Source organism: Gavia stellata, chromosome 6 (assembly GCF_030936135.1).
Source record: "Gavia stellata isolate bGavSte3 chromosome 6, bGavSte3.hap2, whole genome shotgun sequence".
Classification (NCBI taxonomy): Eukaryota; Metazoa; Chordata; class Aves; order Gaviiformes; family Gaviidae; genus Gavia; species Gavia stellata.
In genome coordinates, this window is record NC_082599.1 from 40,953,131 (window position 1) to 40,971,022 (window position 17,892).

Here is a 17,892-nt window from a genome sequence, read left to right on the forward strand (position 1 = left end):
TTTACATAGGGAATGTAATGTTGAAGTTCAATTTGCAGCTTGAGAACTCATATAAAGAACTCCTCTGACTTACAGTAATTGAAAACATGTTCTTTGTAACAAGCTCATAACTCTATTATCACATGAGAGAAATTATTTTGCAGCAAAGCTATCCCAATATTTTTCTTTGGAAAACATCCTCCAATCAAGAAAAATGTGGCAGAAAGTGAACTAATGACATTTATTGATGATGAAAACTAATTGTGACTAATTTATCCATTTTGGATTTTAGCTATGTAAATTTAGCATAAAAGTCAAGACATAAAACCTAGTATTATTTGTATTAAGAAATAAAAGCTTTCCAAACCATAAACACCAAGTAAACACATTTTTGTCTACTGAGACTTGTAAAAATATATTTCCCTTTTAGCACTGACATTCATATTTCCATAGAACTCCTACCTTGTTGTTGTTTTGTCTCTCCCTCTGCTCTTGTATTTTGATGATTGTAGAGTAGTCTTTCCAGCTAATTTTTTCTTTCTTTTAATGTTAGCTTAATAGGTGTTGGCAGATGAAGGTAACAAATATGGCTGATGCTCTAAAGCTTAGGTTAATTTTGTTTTTTAAGCCGAACATATAGCACATACAGGGCATAGGTCGTATATGCTGTGGTGTCTCTCTTGCACTTTTCCTTGGTGGAAAGGCACCTGAGACAAAGAAATTAATCAAGAGAGCAAGCCATGCAGTGTGAAAATCAACTGGGCACCAAAAGCTGACTTCAGATTTGAATAAAAAATATTACTACCATGAGAGATGACGACAATTATCCAGCTAACTCTCTAATAGGCATTTCAAAACCTTGTAGTGAAAAGATCTATTTTCCCAACATCTAAATGTAAATCTCTGTTGGCATATAAGTTCACTGCTTTTTCTCTTATGCCTAGAAGATACAGGAAAAAGCTGACTGCCATTCTCCTTCTAAAACCAATTTACCCTGGAAACATACTGTTGCAGCAGATCTCAACAAACCAAATTCATTCTGTCTTTGCCTGTCACGTTTTCTAAAATTCTTCATTGGTAGCATTTTCTTTTAGATTGTCTTTGGTTAGATCTTTTAAGTCACTGACAAAGTACATGATCTCAAGCTGCACCAGCCTAAGCCATTCCTGGTGAAGAGAATCCCCTTCCTGTGTCCAATTAAAAAAAATGCTGTTGATATATCCTGGGAGCATGATTAATGCCTGCAAAGTGTGATTCAGCAAAACTCCATAGATATTTTGTTATAATACTCTGCATAGCCAGAATATTATACTTATATTCATGCCTCTGACATTTTCGTTTCAGATGTAATGTTTAACATTTATCTTTGTTGAATTTCATATTACTAATATTTAAATTGAACATGAATTCCATTTAGCCATTAAAAATAAACATTAAATAAAACCAGATCTGGATAGGCTGCTAAAAAGAATGGCTTGAAATGTCCTCCCAGGATGAGAGCAAACCATTGATCATAAACCATTTCAAACATGTATGAATCCAACTCACGGTGTATACATTTCAGTCATATTTTCTTACTTAGTTTAGAAGAATGGCATGTGGACAGTAATATCTGCGTAGTCTTCTGACAAGATATATATTACATCTACAGTTTCTTCTTATCTATTAAACCAGCTTTTCAGTTAAAGAAGAGAATTGTATTGTTTTGCCATGGTTTATTCTTGAGAAATGTATGTTGCATGTTCTCTTTTAACTATTCTTTTAGGCACTTACAGAAATTGTTTGCTTAATGTTTTTGCCTGATATCATATATACAACCTCAGGCTTTCTTTCAACAGTACACATTAACAGTTTCTCTTCTCCCAGTCACCTGGGATTTCCATGATCCTCCATTTGTTCCCAGTCAGTAGCTAGTCAGTCAGTTTGTCTCTGATACTTTCTGAAGTCCTCAAAGCAGTAATTTCCAAACCTGGTTTTCTTATTGCCCCCATCATGCTGACACTGTCCTAATTCTATGCCAACCTGATGGCAGCATCCACATCCAACAATGAAGAGCCACAAATTATTATTAGAACTGCAGTTTGGGAACCCTTTTTCTAGACTGAATTTCATGGAAGCCCTGTTGACTTCAATACACTTAAATTATCTAGTCCTTTATATTTTTCTGTTCTGTCCTTACTTGTTTAATAGCAATAATCTTAGTGCCCTAATTTACCCAGACAGACTGGTTGCCCTGGAACTACCCAAGAGCTGGCTAGCAAGTCAGCAGAGAAACCAGCAAATTTTCTTCAACTTCTACACAATAAAGCAAATTTCACAACCTTCCAGATTTCTGGATTTATTTCACTGAAACTGAACCATCATATCATTGCACAAATCCTACATATTTAATCTGAACTCAGATTAGCTGCACTGGATTTTTTTTTCTTCTGCAACTAGCTTTATTTCTAAAGTACCATTAAATCAGAAATGTCTGTCACCATAATACCAATGACCACAGAGATGCTGATGATCAGAGAAAAGCCTGTCTCAGCTCAGTTCTCATTTCATTCATTCAACAATGCACTTACTGGGAAACAGTATCAGCAGCTAGTTAATCTGAGCCTCAAAAGACAAATCATTCTGGTTGAAAGTCTCCTTGACTTTATGAAGCACCAGAATAGAAGAGGCAATGAAACACCAAGCAAGGGAATAGATAAGCTGCCATCTGCAGTGCAAGCCAGGTAGTTTCTCTGCATTGCCAAAATGCAACTTCCATTTCTCAAGGACCAAGTTTTCTTCTTCACCTCTTTGGGTGTTCAGAAAGAGTCATGGTATAAAGACGCCTAGGTGAAGTTTGAATTGCAAAAGGGAGTAAACCACAGAGAAAAAAAAAAAAAATAGCAGTGTATTCTATTAGCTTTCTAATCAGGGAAAAAAGGGCTAATTCCAGGTTTCTCCAGGAATAGTGATGAGAGAGAGGCATTCTAGTAGAAAATTTAACATTAAAAAAAAAATCTAAATGCTGGAATATATAATGGAAAACCAAAGAAACCTGTTCACCCAATACCATTTAAACAAAGCAATAACCACCATCATCATCTTACATTGTATAGAGCTTTTCATCATTTTTATGGAAAGGTTTAAATGCAATCACCTCCATTACCACGGAACTACATGGAACAAAGTATTCAAACTGCACAACAGTTTGATACTGGTAGTAAAGAAAAATACTCTTTCTACTGAAACTGTCGAAGTAATTTGAAAATGCAAAATACAACTACTAAAACATATTGGTCAGGGCATCAGAAAGTATTATTATTAAAGCCCATATGTTAAAAAAAATATAGTTTTTTAACCTCTGTTTTGAAAGATATTCTTTATAACAGACTCTGCTAAAAAGGTACCAGCACATTGCTTTTGACCAGCCTGAGAAGCACCTCTTACTAATTCAAGCTAAATCTGTATAAATCCCAGTTTCTATAACAGGAAACATTGCAGTATCTTTTTCAAGTCCTAGAAACTGTTAAGGCAGCATTTCAAGTATATTTGTGATCTCACAGGTCATTTTAAAGCTGTCTGCCTAGCTCAGCGGGAACCATTTGTACAACTAGCTCTATTGCCTAGCAATAATCACTGAACTCTTGAAAAGAGAATAGCCTTACCAGCGTGCAACGAACAGTCCTTTCACTCGGGAGGAAACTGTACTGCTTTCAATTTCTGTTTCATAGACTTAACATTTCTTCTGCTTTTAATCTCTTCTTTTGCACTTTCCAGAGCACTATGAAGTTGTTAACGTTATAGATAAAACTGTTCCCTGTTACACCTGTTTATTTGCATCTGCTCAAGAATCTCTGCAGGGTGTAAAAAAAGATAGCATAAACAGTATAGTAGTATTATTATTATAGTCGCAGTAACAGTATACTATGTAAGTATGTAAGTGTAATAACACAGAGGTAGCTGGTACAGATATTGGAGGTTTAATCCAGTAAGAGTAACAGTTTGTAAAATCCAGAAAAGGTTTTAAATGATCCAGAAAATTACATATTTGCTTTGCCTATCTGTCAAGCAGTATTGGTGCAAATAGATCTCACTAGATAGTGGTCAATTTCTAAGGAAGTTTGGCATAAAAACTTTGGATCTTAAACTATCATACTACTGGACACTGTTGAAGTGTACATCAAAGGCTGGTTTATCAGGTCAGTTCCTATGACTGTGCGAGAGCAAGCTTACGAGAAGACAGCACTCTAAGAGCTAGCTGATATATCAAAAATAGTATCTGGGCACTACAGCAAGTTGTAATTAACAGAAATTCAGGACTATCACAAGTACTGATTTTTGCTGTATTGTCTCAATGAATTAGCAAAGGAAACATGTTAAAGAATAATTAAACTTTTAAAAAGCCTTTAAGTAATCAGAAATGGAAGAGAAAAACATGTACCAAGCCAAACAAGATATTTTAAAGTTGCAGATATTTTCACACAGCATTCATAGCTTGGGTAAGTGCATACTCATAAGGTAGTATCAATGTTCCTATCTGCACGACTGCAGAAAGCATTATAAAATGGATGCAAGTTGGGAAATTAGGCGCAGAAAACAAAATTGCTTTATCTGCAAGGAGTAGAGGCCAGTGATGATCCTAAAAAAGGACTGATGACCACTGAATCAAGGTAGCCATGGGCTTGGTTGTCCTCCCCCCTTTTTCCCAAAGAAGCTTTTGGAGGTTTTGCAATGCCATGTCCCAGTTTCCAATGGAGCAACAGAATTCTTGCATTGTTGATTTATCCAGAAATCTCACAGTGTGTTTCCTTACAGTCCGACAGTACCAAGAACCTTCTCTGGCTGCTCTGACCCCACAGGAAGCCTGTTCACAGATCACTTTCCTAATCTATTTTAAACCCTCACTTAACTGAAGTTCAAATGAGCTACCAGGCATTCAAAGCTTAATCTCAGCTGGCAGAAGATCTCATGGCTATTTTCTGTCTAGCATGACTTAATCAGGTAACAAGGCAGAAAGAAAGAGAGGGGGAGAGAGAGGCAGAGAGAGATCCTGTAATGTGCCGCTCAAGACCCTCCTCCCTTTAAGCATTTTCCTTCTAGGAGTAGTGTGATCATTACAAAACTATTAAACAATACGAGGGGTTTGAACTCTTAGCTCGGAGAGAAATGAATAGATGTATAGGAGCTGTACTGGAGCTTCCTACTTCCCTTCTAACTCAGAATTTCTTTATAATTATTGTGCCTATAGTAACGCAGTCAAACACAGCCTGAAATGTCTTTTCAGCAGATTTCTTTGGAACTATGCTGTCAGAAAAATGAAAATTGTATTTCTATTTCTGATTACATGAAAATGAATCTGTGTAGGGCACCTAATCAGTGGTGTCTTTACTTCACAGCAAAGAAAGGCACCCTGAATAAGCCTTTTTTCTTTTTGACAGGTGGTTTATCCTTCTGAAGATAAATGTGCAGTTATGTCTTTTTTTTTAACAGAGTATTCTCACTAGCATTGGTATGAGAAACACTATTTTAACAGTAATGACAGTGGTTTGACCTAAAATAGATTGATTAGTTGCTATGGAGACAAAGTTCATTTCTACCTTTTGATAGGTTCATTTCTCTTTATTAAAAATAATTGACTGATTTCAACTTCCTACAAACTTTTCCTTAAGAAGGAAAAAGGAAAGACAAACACATTTGAAATGGTGAGTGGTGACTTTTATGTTTGAGTTAGGATTTTCATTTCCCAAAATGTCCTTGTAATGTCCTAACAAATGTCACCATTATTGTTCATGTATCAATTTACTTTAAAACACAAATTCAGAACTTGTCAATCTGATCCCCACCCAAAACAGCAATTTTGAGGGGATTAAAGACTTCATGCGATTCATGTAATTAATTGGATGCTATCAGTGGTTTCAGCATTAAAGAAAAAAGGTCTAATAGAAAATATGATTCTTTTTTTTGCACACATGCCAGAGTAATCTATGCTATGGATTACTATCTCTGCCAGTGTTATACGCAATACCTTTCAAGCCCAAACATAACTACATGGAAACAAACTGTTTCACAGACTTTTATATGGTTTAAATGTTTAGAGGTAGCAAGTCGGTTTTAGAGCTTCCAGTTTCTTTTTTTTTTTTTTAGTAGTATTCCACCAGATTTTCATGTAACTACTACTTGCATTCAAAAACTTTAGGTATGGGTTTCTTTTATTTTACTATGAAGACAGCAGTATATTTCACATGTGTATTTCAAGATTTCACAAGACCTCATTTTTATGTCATTCGTCAGTATAAAATAGGTTAATAAAAAAGGTTTATGCATTAAAATATTTAATTATTGATCAAGAAGCTATTGATGTCATATTGTCACTGGAAATCATCTCAGTTCTTACCCTAAGGCCATTCTTTATATACAGAATATCATTTAAAATCAGACGAATTATGCCTATGGTGTTTCTAGCATACATTTTTATTGAGTTGTTTCAATTGTTTCAATATGCCACAGGAAGTGTAACATGTAGCTGTGGTAAGGTAGATGGATGGACTATTTCCCACAAGTATATTAGTAGAGCGTATTTCTTTAAAGTAAAGACACTGTGCCACAGATCAAAGCTGATATTGTTAGAAGAAAAAAAGGCATCTATGTGTGTATTTCGGGCATGACTGCATAAATAAATACTGTGATATTTTGCCCTGCCATAACAGGTGACAATTTTAACTCAAGAAGTCTCACAATTAAGAAAGGATATGAAGAACATGATGCACCTACTGGAGAACTTGCTCACATCCCAGAAGCCTCCAGGGTTCTGCGCTTTGCACAGCATATCTCGAAGTCCTACCCTGGAAAGTCTGCAGTCTCGAATGGCTTGGACTATGCATCAACCTTGCACACACATGCAAGCTGGGAACTTTACTTGCACCAAAGCACAACTTTGTCGTGGCAACACGTTATGTGACATTTGGAACACAGATCTGTCCTCTGTAGGCAGCAGCCCCCAAAGAACTGAACCCAACCTACAGAATTCTGTGGACAGTGAATTTTATTACACAACAGGCCTTCACAATTCCCCCTCCCAGTATCAGGTAATTCAGAAAGACAATTTGCAGTTTTTAAGATGCACCTCTCCCCATTCAGACACTACCTTGACTCCTCTTCAGTCTATTTCAGCAACTCTTTCTTCTTCAGTATGCTCTTCATCAGAGACATCGTTACACCTCGTGCTCCCCAGCAGATCTGAGGAAGGTAGCTTTAGCCAAGGAGCAATCAGCTCACTGAGCCTTGAGAACCTGCCAGGATCATGGGATGTGGAAGGAACAGCTGGAGTAGTTTCTGCACAGACCCCAGATTTCCCGATAAACGTTGTGACAAGCACAAGGGATGTTAAAGATAAAGATTACCAAGCCATAGATGTATAATGAGAAACCACGAAGTGGTACTCAAAACCTGTTCCACAGCTGCCAGTTTTAAATTTAGAGTACTGCATGACTGCTTTATTTAACCTTTTCTCTGGCGATCATGGAGACCTACAAACATGAAAATTCAGATTTATAGAAAGTAAGAAAAGGTATCTCTGGTTCATACTATAGAAAAAAAATTTCTAGATTCTAGCAGCATGTTGAAAAGCATTTTGTATACAGATATAACTTACTGGTCTGTTTAGCAGACGTTTGTGATAGTCCAAAGACCCTGAGGGTCAGAGCAGCTGGAAGTCTAGGACAAAAGACCTGTCATGGGTGGCTTTTGTTCATCGAAGCAAAGGTTCTCCCTGAGTGTCTGACTGTTGTTCCCAAACAATATCTATGGCACTGTTTGCTTCAGGTGATCGTGGGTCCTGCTGGTCTGTTTGTCAGTTCTGTGAAGGCAAAGGGACAATTATCGCCGCATGTCATCTAGACAATCAACCAAATAGAGCTGGTAGAGAGTGGTTAGTTGTTGCACGTTATTTGTCATGTAAATGAAACCTCTTAATTTATCCAGAAATACTATTTTTATATACTTGGTATGAAACATGTACTTAATTATTTAAAATATTTATAATGAGAATAAGAGTTTGTTTTCATTTTGGTAAAGGCTTGCAGGTTTTAACAAGAAATGCACTAACATCATGTATTAGATCAAATACTATTTATTGTTAAGATATTATGTAGTTTACAAATGGATTCCCTTTTATGTGCATGCAATTTGCAATGAATGTATTTATGCTAGTGGAATACAAATAAATTAAAGTATGATTTTATTTAAAAAATAAAACCGTATAGAAAACTACATTTCAGCTCAGCCAGCTATCACTACTTAAAATGTGAATTGTTATACTGATAACATTAAGTATCCTTGGTTTATGTCTTAGTATTGCAGTATTATTGATAAGATGCATCCCTGTTTTGGGATTTTACATCTGGACAAGAAAATAAAGAGGGATGAAAACCATTGAGTAAATTGAGGAATATGAAAGGAGAAAATTACAATTATTTAATCAGAGACAAAGGAAAAAGTTTAAAATATTTATTTGATGATTTTTACTTACATATGTAAAAACTAGCTTTGACATTTAGCCAAAAAGAAAAGAGTGTGCCCAAAGAAAATTTGAAGATTTTTTTTCAGTATTTAATGTATTAGGAACTTATATTGTTACAGTGCAATCAGAGCTACTGCTTTGCATTGGAATTTTGATTTATATCTTTAAAGATGCACGGCATGCATCATATTTGCCTGTTCTTTAGCAAGATTTCTAAGAAAACATGTTTACAACCCAAACTGAATGTTCTAAAATAGAGAAGTAAATTCAATTCAGTTACATTTAATAATTAATGCAAACTGGTGATTGTTATCAAATTAAAATTTTTACAGAGCACAGATTTATGTTTAACTTCCTTAAGAGTTTTTTTTCTGAAAACTTCAAAGACTAAGTTTATTGTTAACACTTGGACGTGCACAGGAACACAAATCCCAGCTGATACTCTGTGCCCGACTTACATTCTTTCACATCCTTATTCCCACTGGTACAAATTAAGGACAGAGTGTCAACTTTCATTTTGAGCTGCCTGAATTTTGTCAGCATGTCTCCACTTCAACGTGAGTGTTTATATATAGGGTTTCTTATTTCCCCTTTATTCCAATTTTTACTTAACTTAAGGTTAAACATAGAAGTTCTGATTAAATAAGGCATATCCCAGAAATTAGAAAGTGAATAGCGAATACAGGTCTAAGGTATTTCTGCAAAAAATCCTGCCTCTTCCTTAGCAGTCTGCCATTGTCCACCCCGCTGCAGGGCAGGAGGACGGGCTGGGGGAAGCTGCCTGCCCCCACACCCAGGGCAGGCACATGCTAGCAGAGCCCCACTTGCCAGAAGTCAGGAGCTACATAATGCGGGGCAGTGGGGACGTGATCCCAGCAGAGCAGCCAGAAGCTCAGTGGCGATACAGCACCGCCTCACCTCAGCAGCCGGCCAGCACCCTGTATAGCCGTGCCCCTCTCCTGTCCGCATCATAAAGCACAGATGGTGGTTCCTTGGGATGCATGGTCACACACAGCACAGCTGTCCACAAATCCTCATTCTTCACTGCTGCCTTCTTCATGCCACATAAGGTAACCTGTCCTCAAACTATTGCATTAATGAAATACACAGGCTAGTCTAGGCTCACCGTATCCCAGCCATTGACCGGGGCTGCACAAACATACTACTTGTTTACCAGGCTTAGTTCCCAATATCATTTAATAATTTCCATTACATATATAAATTGGGATCAGTGTTTGCTTTCTCATTTTATAAGCAATACATAAACCATTATGTATATGCTTTAAAGTTTTGGCATTGTTTTTTCTTTTCCAGTATAAATACTGGTATCCTAAGATTAAAACTGGATGTTTTGTTCTGGAGTTTTTGTGTTAGTTTTATATAAAAGTGTAAAAAGGTCAGTGAAAAAGAAAAAGTCACTTTGCATAAACAGCCATAGCTTTACTCTTGTACATTTAAATCTCGAATAAAAAAAAAAATGCATAATTGAGAACAAATAGCACCAGGATATCTGTCATAAGTAGTTCCTTGTTTCTGCAAGTGTCAAATATATCCTACACAAAGTTGGCAAACACTATGCCATTTGTATTGGCTATAGTTTCAAAGGACATACGTAGCCCTTACCTGGATTGCAGAGAGTCTGTAAGATGGACATCACACAGATGAGCGTACTGCATCCCAGGGGAAAGCTCCAGGGACTTAGGACAGGACAACAGTTCATTTCAGGCCAAAACTGAGTAAGGAACAGGAAGGTCAGCAAAACAGAAATCTGGATTTGAAGGGTGGGTCTATTTTAAACTCCCTGACACCATTATATTATGAAAGCCTCAGGAAAAAGAATCCCCCAAGCAGCTTTTGTTGGAAAATATCTGGCAACCGATGCCAGATATTGTTTTGAAGGTAAAATGACAATTCATAGGGACAAATGGGAAGGCACAGACATTTTTGAATGGAACAATAATTTCCGAATAGGATTACCATAAGCAGAATAGTTCTATACACAGCGTTGCCGTGGAGGATTGCTGGTTTTAAAGCAACAACCACTGTAATATTCAAGTGTTACCCTCAAAAGGTGCTCATTATGAACATCAGTGCAAGCATCCCACACCCTAACATCCAGCAGCCCAGCTCAGACAATTTGCTTCATTCCTTTTTGCACAAAGTTTTACAAATATAAGAAACAGAATTCATTTTTGTCTAAGGATTGCTCTTCCCATCTGATTCTGCATCAATTTACTTCCTAAATTTGCTGCATTTTCATCCTTTCTTGCATTTTCCATCACTGTTAGTTTCTTCTTCTGTATAGTACCTGTTCTCTCATTCTATTTATTTATTTTCCCTCTCTTTTTCTCACCCGTTATCTTTTCTATCCTCTTTATAACACCATCAAACTCAACCATCTATTTCCTCATTTCCAGGTCATTTCCCTCTAAAGAACCATCCTAGCCTGCCACTAATGAACGAAGTGGTTACCAAACTCAGTCATGCAGTAAGACAGCAGATTTAGTCTGTGTCAAGATTCAGGCGGTAAACCACCCGTCTCTAACCAATATCTGTGCTGGTTTCGGCTGGGATAGAGTTGGTTTTCTTCATAGTAGCTTGTAGGGGGCTACGTTTTGGATTTGTGCTGGAAACAGTGTTGATACACAGGGATGTTTTCCTTATTGCTGAGCAGTGCTCACACAGAGTCAAGGCCTTTTCTGCTCCTCACACCACCCCACCAGTGAGTGGGCTGGGGGTGCACAAGAAGTTGGGAGGGGACACAGCCGGGACAGCTGACCCCAACTGACCAAAGGGATATTCCACACCATATGATGTCATGCTCAGCATATAAAGCTGGGGGAAGAAAAGGAGGGGGGGAATGTTTGGAGTGATGCCGTTTGTCTTCCTGAGTAACTGTTATGTGTGATGGAGCCCTGCTTTCCTGGAGATGGCTGAACACCTGCCTGCCCATGGGAAGTAGTGAATGAATTCCTTGTTTTGCTTTGCTTGTGTGCGCGGCTTTTGCTTTACCTATTAAACTGTCTTTATCTCAACCCATGAGTTTTCTCACTTTTACCCTTCTGATTCTCTCCCCCATCCCACCCACAGTGAGTGAGCGAGCAGCTGTATGGTGCTTAATTGCTGGCTGGGGTTAAACCACGACAATATCTCATGCACTATTACCTTCTCACAATGCTGCAGTTGCCTCCATTGACAATGGGAAAAAAGGCATTAAAAAAAAAAAAAGGCATTGAAAAAAGGAAAAAACCTCAAAAGTAGGATCTCCCATTAATTTTCTCCTGTTTTCTGCTTTTATACCTTCAGATATATTTTTAAAGACATGTATTTATGTTGTGCTCATGATAACTACTAGATTCCATTTAAGAAACACAGCTTATCACAAGTTCTGCAAATACCTATCTTTTTTTTACAAGTCATACCCAGCTCTTGTGATAACCAGCAGATGGGTCAAAGCAAGGTTATCTACCACAAATAATTTACTCTCTAATTAGTCCATCTGCTAACTGCACATGAGATTTCAAAACATTTTATTTTATGAGGCAATTTTGTAACACACTGTGTCAATAGCCTCACCTGGTAGCTTGTAAAAAATCCTGTGTTTCACAAATGAAGTTTTGGGATGAAGCAAACTGTTCTCCACCTTTTCTGCATCTTCTTTCCTTACTTAAAGCACCCGGTACCAACACCCCTCTTGGTGGGACATGTTGCAGATATTTAGTGCCATTGGGCCTACCACAGAAAGTGCACAGTCACATTCCCATTTTCTAGAAAAATGCTTCTAACAACTTACCTCAGCATTAAAAGAATGAGGCTATAGCTGGGAATTTGGGCAGCAATGGAGTGAGCAATGAGAAAAGGGAAAAAGCTGGTGCTTGGTTTCCTGGCTCTATCCCCCGACTTAGCAAGGGGAAGTTGCACAGCAGTCACCAAATCCAGCAGCCTGCATGGTATTGAGTCTTCACTTAGAAAATCAGACAAACTATCACAAGAAACCTAAGCCTATCTCCCTCAGTATCTGCGAAGAGTCAGAATAGTCAAATTCTATTAAGAAAAATGCATAACTGCAAGTTTGTTAGATGATGCCACAGACAAAATCAGTTTTATCCCTTGCAAGATGAGCATAAGAGTTATTTCATCATTCCCAGACCAACCACTGACCTCCTCTGTACTTCATTAATTTCTCTTCCCAGTGTCCCTGTATTACTCCTGCCATGCACAGTCAGTGGCAACAATGACAAGAAACAGCAATTTCCTGCTTCGAAAACACAAAGAAATGCCGCAGATCTGATCCTTTTGTTTAGAGAAACTGGCTGATGAAAAGAGAATTTTATTTCATATGTACCTTGATACCAGAAGTCTCCCAGACTTTGGAAATCTCTCAAAGAACCAAGTTAATGAAGGTTAAGAGTTGAAAGACTCATTTCAATCAGAACTCAGAACCACTAAAATTGTGCAAGAGGAGAAGCAGTACTTTCCTCTTTCAAGTTGTTTTAATGTTCAAGATTTAGTATATAAACTTACACTTATGTCTTGATGGTATGTTTTAAGTCTTTGCCTTTATGTACAAGAGATTAATAATGGAATTTATTCTCTTTCCACAGCTCTTAAGGAACCTGTTAATTTTTGCCATGGTAAATCCAAAGGTCTTATACACAACCAAGAAACAGTCCAGTACAACAGAGGCAAGGTAGAAAAAAGAATAGTAAAGATATTCAGTGACACTGAATTGTACAAATGATGTATTACAATAAATGGCTGGTATTTATCTAACCATAGGATAAAATGTCAGCAGAATTAATCTCACATGGAGCAAATGCTTCCACTAACTGGCTTATGAGGAGCATTGAAAAGAAACATGTTTCCTCAGTTTTCTGATTTTCTTATCCTAGATGTTGTGTTATCAGCCTCACATAGTCAAAATGCACTGATAGGTTTCCTAAAAGTTACAACTTTAGAGAACTATTTAATTTCATTCTTTTTTTACTTGCCTTTGACCTGTTACAGTTGATTTCCCCCAAATTGTAAGGGCCAGAGTAGTGCAAAAGAGTTACTTAACACTGTCATAAATCACAACTGTAGGAACTACTGCACTAAGGACACTCAGGCATCACAAGCATCTCAAAGAAAATGCTCAGAAACAGGCAAAACCAGAGTTTGCACAGATAAATCCTAAGGTCTTACAAAACAATAGTGGAAGCGTTAAGTAAATCAGAAAGTGTCAGATCTCTCAGGGAAACACGCAAAGATAAAGAAGAATTTTTTTAAATTAAAAACTCACAAGCCTTCACATTTAACAGTCCACACATCCTAAGGATTTAGGACAGTCAGTCCAACTTTCCAAATGTGTAAGTCCATCTTATCTGCACTTAAATTTCACATTTTATACATAGTGGGTGATATTATATGTATACATGCACCCTGTCCTGGCCTACACGGTAACTATTGTCATTCCTTATTTTTAGTATATTCTACCTCTGATCTCTTTCTGCAATTAAATAGATTACTTCTTCCTTAGCTTGCCCTAATAAAACACAAGATAATTGTGTAGTCACTTCAAATCCACATAACTTGGAGGTTTTTTTCTTCATGAGGCACCTGAAAGATTTTGCTTCCTGCTCTAAAAATCTAAGCTTCCTTCAAGAAAAAGAGAAAAAAAAAAAATAAAGAAGGGAAAAAAGAAGTGTTAATCACCTCATGTACAAACAATCAAATCCCACACACCAGTTTCTTTTTGTCTCTGCAGTCAGACACAGGGCAAAAACAGCAGCACCATGAGATAAATGAACCACAAGTCTCAATAGGCGATAACTTTACAGACTAATTATGCCTTCTTAAAGGCCAACATTGTCAATCATTTAATTCCTGAGTTTTCTTCCATAATATTGTAACTTAACACATATATCTAGCGCTGCTGGGTGCTTTCCATCCCTACACAGCACTGATCCACAGAATTACAGCTCACATTCTTACTATGAAAATTTCAACATTATTTCAGATTTTAAAGCCTGTAGTATGTGAAAAATGTATGGGTTTCTTGTATTAGACTTGCTTATAGGAAAGGAAAAGAAAATTGTAATCACACAAATGAAAATATTTTTCTTCTCACTCACATCAAGTCTGAAATTGTTTTCCAAAAGCAAGTGACAAAGTCCTCTTCTGCACCTTTGCTTGCAATGAAATCTAATACATGTGGGGGGAAAAAACCCCCAAAACACACATTCTCTGAATGCTACGCTGTCTCATAATAGCATTTTTAAATGTTACTGGGACATGCTTGTCAAGCAGCTATTGGGGGTTTAAAAAAATGTTATCACCTGCTTATTTTTCCCTGTAGAAAATTACCAGTTTGCGCTACAGATTGTGCCACAGAATCTCTGATGAATGTATATATACAGCGTATTAATAGCTACCGGCAATTCTACCATATCAGAGATAAGGCAAATCTTCCTTATTCACCACCTCTCTAACAACAAGCAAAGCTTTTTTAAAAAAAAAAAAAAAATAAAATTGCTGGTTAATCTTTTGTAAAACATTATACTTTTTTTTTTTTTTTAAATATCCTTTATAATTTCTTTTAGGACTAAATTATCTTAATAAACAGCAGCAATATGATAAGTATAGAGCATCCAAGGCAGGAAGCTGCCTATTTCTGATGCAAACCAGTATGTAAACATAAGTGTTCTTTGAACTGTTGGTAAGAACAGAGCCTTTCAGCAACCAGCTGTCATCAAAAGCTGGTGTCTATATAGCTACTTAGTAGCAAAAAAATAAAACAGGCGATTGTAAAAACTCTTAGGGACGTTTGACAATATCCTCACTAGAGCCATAGCACACAGTCTTTTGAAGCATTGGTCACCCTTCACTTCAATAAGAAAGTTGTATTGGAAAATAAATAGCATCCTACGGAGCTTAGTTTAGCAATTATTCACATTGCGGTAGAAACTGGAGTGCCTAAAAGAGTTCAGGGGTCTGTTGTATTCACCACAGTATATGGGGATAATACGAAGTTCAGAGAGCTTTCAGCCTAACAAAACAAAGAGTAGCGCAGAAAGGAGAAAAAGGAGCATGAAAAATTTATCCAAGGTCCCGCAACGGCTTGTAGGGAGGCAGGAGCGGAGCACCTGGCTGCCTGGGCACGGACCGCTCTGCCCAGCCCAGCAGCACCGGGCAGGAGTGGCCTCCCTGCCTGCCCCGCTGCCCTGCGGCAGGGGAGCAGCACACAGCTGGAGCAGGGAACAGAGCCCTAGGAAAGAAGAAAGCGTTTCCAAGCACTAACGCCAAAGGATTCCCAGCACTATGCTTTGTACAAAAATAGGTTACCGACAAACAAGACGTACGGGAGGGTTGTCTGTGGTCTGAGCTATATAGCACAGCAGTTTCCTGTAAGAGTGCTTGTTAAGTTTCTGAGAGCAGGTGCTTGAATTATGCCACCCAGTTTGATAATTAATTAGGCTTTTCATGGGTGCAAGGTGGAAAAAAATGTAGCCTCTAAAGGACTTGCATAAGCTTTGTATCGCACCTGCAAGCCCAGGTTAGCAAGAGCAGCAGAGCAGCCCTTTTCCTTAACCTGCTATCAGACATAAAAATCACATCTGGACAATACCTGTGCATTTCAGTGCCTGTGAGGATAAACTTTGCCTCAGACAGGTATTTTCAGAGACAAGAAGTCAGGCAATGTGCCCTAGCCATACAAAGTACATCTGCTGACTCTGCACATACGGCTGCCCAAGCCTCACTACTGCTACAGTCAGCCTTTCAAGCAAAGGCAGTCAAGTCCTTGAGAGACATTTGACATCCTGTGCTTTCACTTCTACACCTTTTCCCCCAATCATTGTGCAAGCCCGAGTTCGAAGACTCCGGGCCCTATTTGAAACCAGAAACAAATTATAGCCTGGGAAACTTGTAATCAAAATTAAACAAACTGGGAAAAAAGGAAAGAATGTGTCCTGTGTTGCCTCTGAGCATAACCTTCATGTGAGTTAATATACACTGAGGCACTCACCTGGGTAAGGAAAAAGCTGGCAGCTTTGGGAGTGGGAACAGGTTCCCCCCAAATCAGCAGCAGTGAGGTCCTTTACAGTTATTTACAGCCAACCTTCATGTTCACAATTTCAATAAATTCAATACTATTAACAGAGTTTGATAGTTGATAATTCACTGTTTATCTATTTTGCCAGATTATGCTGAATATGCTAGCATAGACACAAATTCTTGTGTGAATGAATGATGTTAATACTGCAGCTTGTGTCTAAAAACGTTGTCCTCTTTCTAGGAATATGGAGTCTAGATATTTTGTTACACTTTTGATTTGAAGAAAAGCAAAGCCTCTTCTGTATTCATACCCTTGAGCAACCTAGGTTCAACTAACTTCAGACTGTCGTATGCATGTCCTTTCAGACTTCTGTTTTCCGTTTAATTTAAATTCTCTATATGTGGTCAGTTGGTTCAAGGTTACCTTCTGCAATGCCCCTGCTAAAAGTCTAAAATAAACCTGATACAGGACCTTCCTCTTGTTGTTTCAGAAGCCATTTGGTGATTAAATCTGCCAGCTGTCATCTCTCCTGCATGTTTTTTGCCTACCACTGTTAGTAGCATTTGTTCTCCAAACTATATTTGGGAAATGAAAGTTTCCCACAATGAAACAGTTCCCAGTTCTCTCTCTTTCTCACTAATAACAGCACTGAACTTTCCAGCCATATCCAAGTCTAGCCTAGAGAGTTTATGACAAGTTCCCAGTATTTCTGGCGTCCCTTGCCAGCTCTAAGCTGAGTTCTGCAGAGTAGAAGAACATTTGATTTTTTTTGCAGTCATAAATGTCAGTGGCAGAAACCAATCTTTTTTTCCTTAACTACAGTTTTATTGTAGTTCTCCAGCCAGGCTATGACATCCATCCAGCCTGAACTTTCCTCAGTGAACTCTTAATTCTTAATATTGATGTGAATCCATTTTCATTTTCTACTTTCCTGCTGTTGTTTGGTTTAAACCAGAATGTGGTGACTTAGAAATAACCTTTTTCCTCTCTGCAGGGACAGCTTTTCTGATCCTGAGATTGTTTTGGTTTATCTTGTGTAAATTCTGTCATGTGAATAACATCAGTGTAAAATAAACGGCTTAAGTGCGAGATAAAAGGATTTCATTGTCCTATTCAGAACTTCAGCCAAATATTAAAGCTGCTGATCCACACGGAATGTAAATATATTATTTTTAAATTGGTGCCAAGCAAACACTAGTTTTATTTTTCATTGTATGTATGTTAAGTGTCTGTTACAGACTTAATTTCTGACACAGGTGCAAGGCAGCCTGGAACAATGTGGTTTGCAAATAATGACCATGAAAAAGCTGTGGATTTCTGTTTGTTATTGTTCTTATTAATAAAAAAAACAAGCCCTCAGAACAGTGGAAAGCAGAACAAA

General features: G+C 37.7%; 1 protein-coding gene across 1 annotated transcript in view; it reads left to right on the forward strand.

Annotated features, from left to right (window-relative positions):
- Positions 1–7,376, forward strand: part of KCNH8 (potassium voltage-gated channel subfamily H member 8) — a 192,883-nt gene extending 185,507 nt beyond the window's left edge. The window contains exon 16 of the mRNA XM_059818632.1: positions 6,666–7,376. Within this exon, the coding sequence (XP_059674615.1) occupies positions 6,666–7,376 (711 nt within the window). The remainder of the gene's footprint in view (positions 1–6,665) is intronic.
- Positions 7,377–17,892: the final 10,516 nt, after the last annotated feature.